General features: G+C 43.5%; 1 protein-coding gene across 1 annotated transcript in view; it reads right to left on the bottom strand.

Annotated features, from left to right (window-relative positions):
* The window catches only part of hhipl2 (HHIP-like 2), an 8,686-nt gene extending 7,807 nt beyond the window's left edge, over nt 1–879 (bottom strand). The window contains exon 1 of the mRNA XM_035673642.1: nt 520–879. Coding sequence (XP_035529535.1) covers nt 520–879 — 360 coding nt within the window. The remainder of the gene's footprint in view (nt 1–519) is intronic.
* Nucleotides 880–1,597: the final 718 nt, after the last annotated feature.

Genomic DNA, 1,597 nt, shown 5'->3' with positions numbered 1-1,597 from the left:
GCCCTCCCTTATGCACGCCACTGTTTTAGGAATATTGACATGTTTCATAGTAATATTTATCTAATGTCAAAGTGTTGTGGCTCAAACCTTCCACAACTTAACTCTGGTTGCAAGAGTTAGTAAATGTGAGCTTATTTCACTTTTAAAGTCATTATAAACACTCCTCAGCCCTTTAGCTTTAAAAATAGTTCTCCACAACTGTTGATAAAAGTTTAGACTAAAGAACTGTAAAGGAGTACTGTATGTTCAATTATAACAATTATAACAAATTATATCAAAGTTGCATGATGTCTAAACTTTGATCTCTTTACAAATGTATTTCTAACATAAGTTTAAAAATGGTTTTAATAAGATAAAAGTTGATAGCGGGTTATATACTATGACTGCTTTATGAGAGATCAGTAAACCTCAACAATAATTTATTCTCACCCTGAACAATGTTTAATTCTGTGAAACTTTGTGCCAGAAAATATTCATGACAGTAGCACCCTCAAAAAGAAAATAGAAAAATATATTTACCTGACACAACACTTCCTTCAACATATCTGCACAGAGCTCATAACCCGCCACCTCCAGCTGGTCAATAATGTCCCAGTATCTCTCCGCGATCATGTTGTCAGTCTTCTGGTCGCAGCAGCCAAACTGTTCGTACTGGGTGCAAAACTCCAGGTGCCACGGCGGTTTGAAAGGTGGCTCGAAGTCCAGACACTGAGGATGAGCTGATGCCAACTGCACCGGGACGAGCAACATCACTGACACAATGAGGATAAACTCGGGAAGGCTCGGTTTGTCTTTGGTTGAGCTCGGACCTGCAGCCGCGCGTAAAACCGCGCACCCGGCTCCGCTTGGATGAAGCGCAGCATCCCGCGTACTTGTCATTTTTGCCGTCTGTCCCCGAAAGAGTTCGACTGTTTGCTCTCCTTTATGTATGAGCCAGAGAGTGTGTGTGCGTGTGAACACGCGTGCGCAAACCTATGTAGCTGTACGTGCGTCCCAGAAGCCCCCCTGACTCATTTGCCCTCCACCTCTCGCCACCTGCTCAAGGCCAGGTACAAACACACCTTGTCGCCGCTCCTGTCTTCCATCAGGCTGATTACTAACAATTAAAGCAAAACATATTCGTAATGGCGGTTAAGTTAATTGGATTTATTCTTTATTCTCCAACACGCACAGCTGTTTTCGAAACCGCAGCGAAGTTGGCAGAGGAATACGCACAATTACCTAGAAAGTGCGCACGCATACACACATGCGGCGGGACGCAGTGTCGAGGCATGCAAACATCAACAGGCTACAGAAACACAAACTATAATTTCGTCTTACAGTCATGTTAAAGCGCCTCCGGGCAGCTTGCTGTTTGTACAACAAGTCTGCAGCAGCTGCTTCATCCTATAGATCTACTGTCCCAGCATGTCAACTCTCATTTCAATACACAGTCAGAAGGCGTCTGTCATCAGTTTCTACCGGTGCCAAGGGAAAACCGGAGAGTAAAAGGAACTCTTTTATCCGCCTATTATGCTCATAGTGCACTGCAGCAATCTAACACAAAGCGATATGATTATGGGATATTGAATATTAAGGGCAATGTCAAGTAGAACTG

Source organism: Morone saxatilis, unplaced genomic scaffold, assembly GCF_004916995.1.
Source record: "Morone saxatilis isolate NCDOM2014 unplaced genomic scaffold, NCSU_SB_2.0 Contig3, whole genome shotgun sequence".
In the NCBI taxonomy this organism is placed as follows: Eukaryota; Metazoa; Chordata; class Actinopteri; family Moronidae; genus Morone; species Morone saxatilis.
This window is presented reverse-complemented; position numbering and strand designations above follow the sequence as displayed.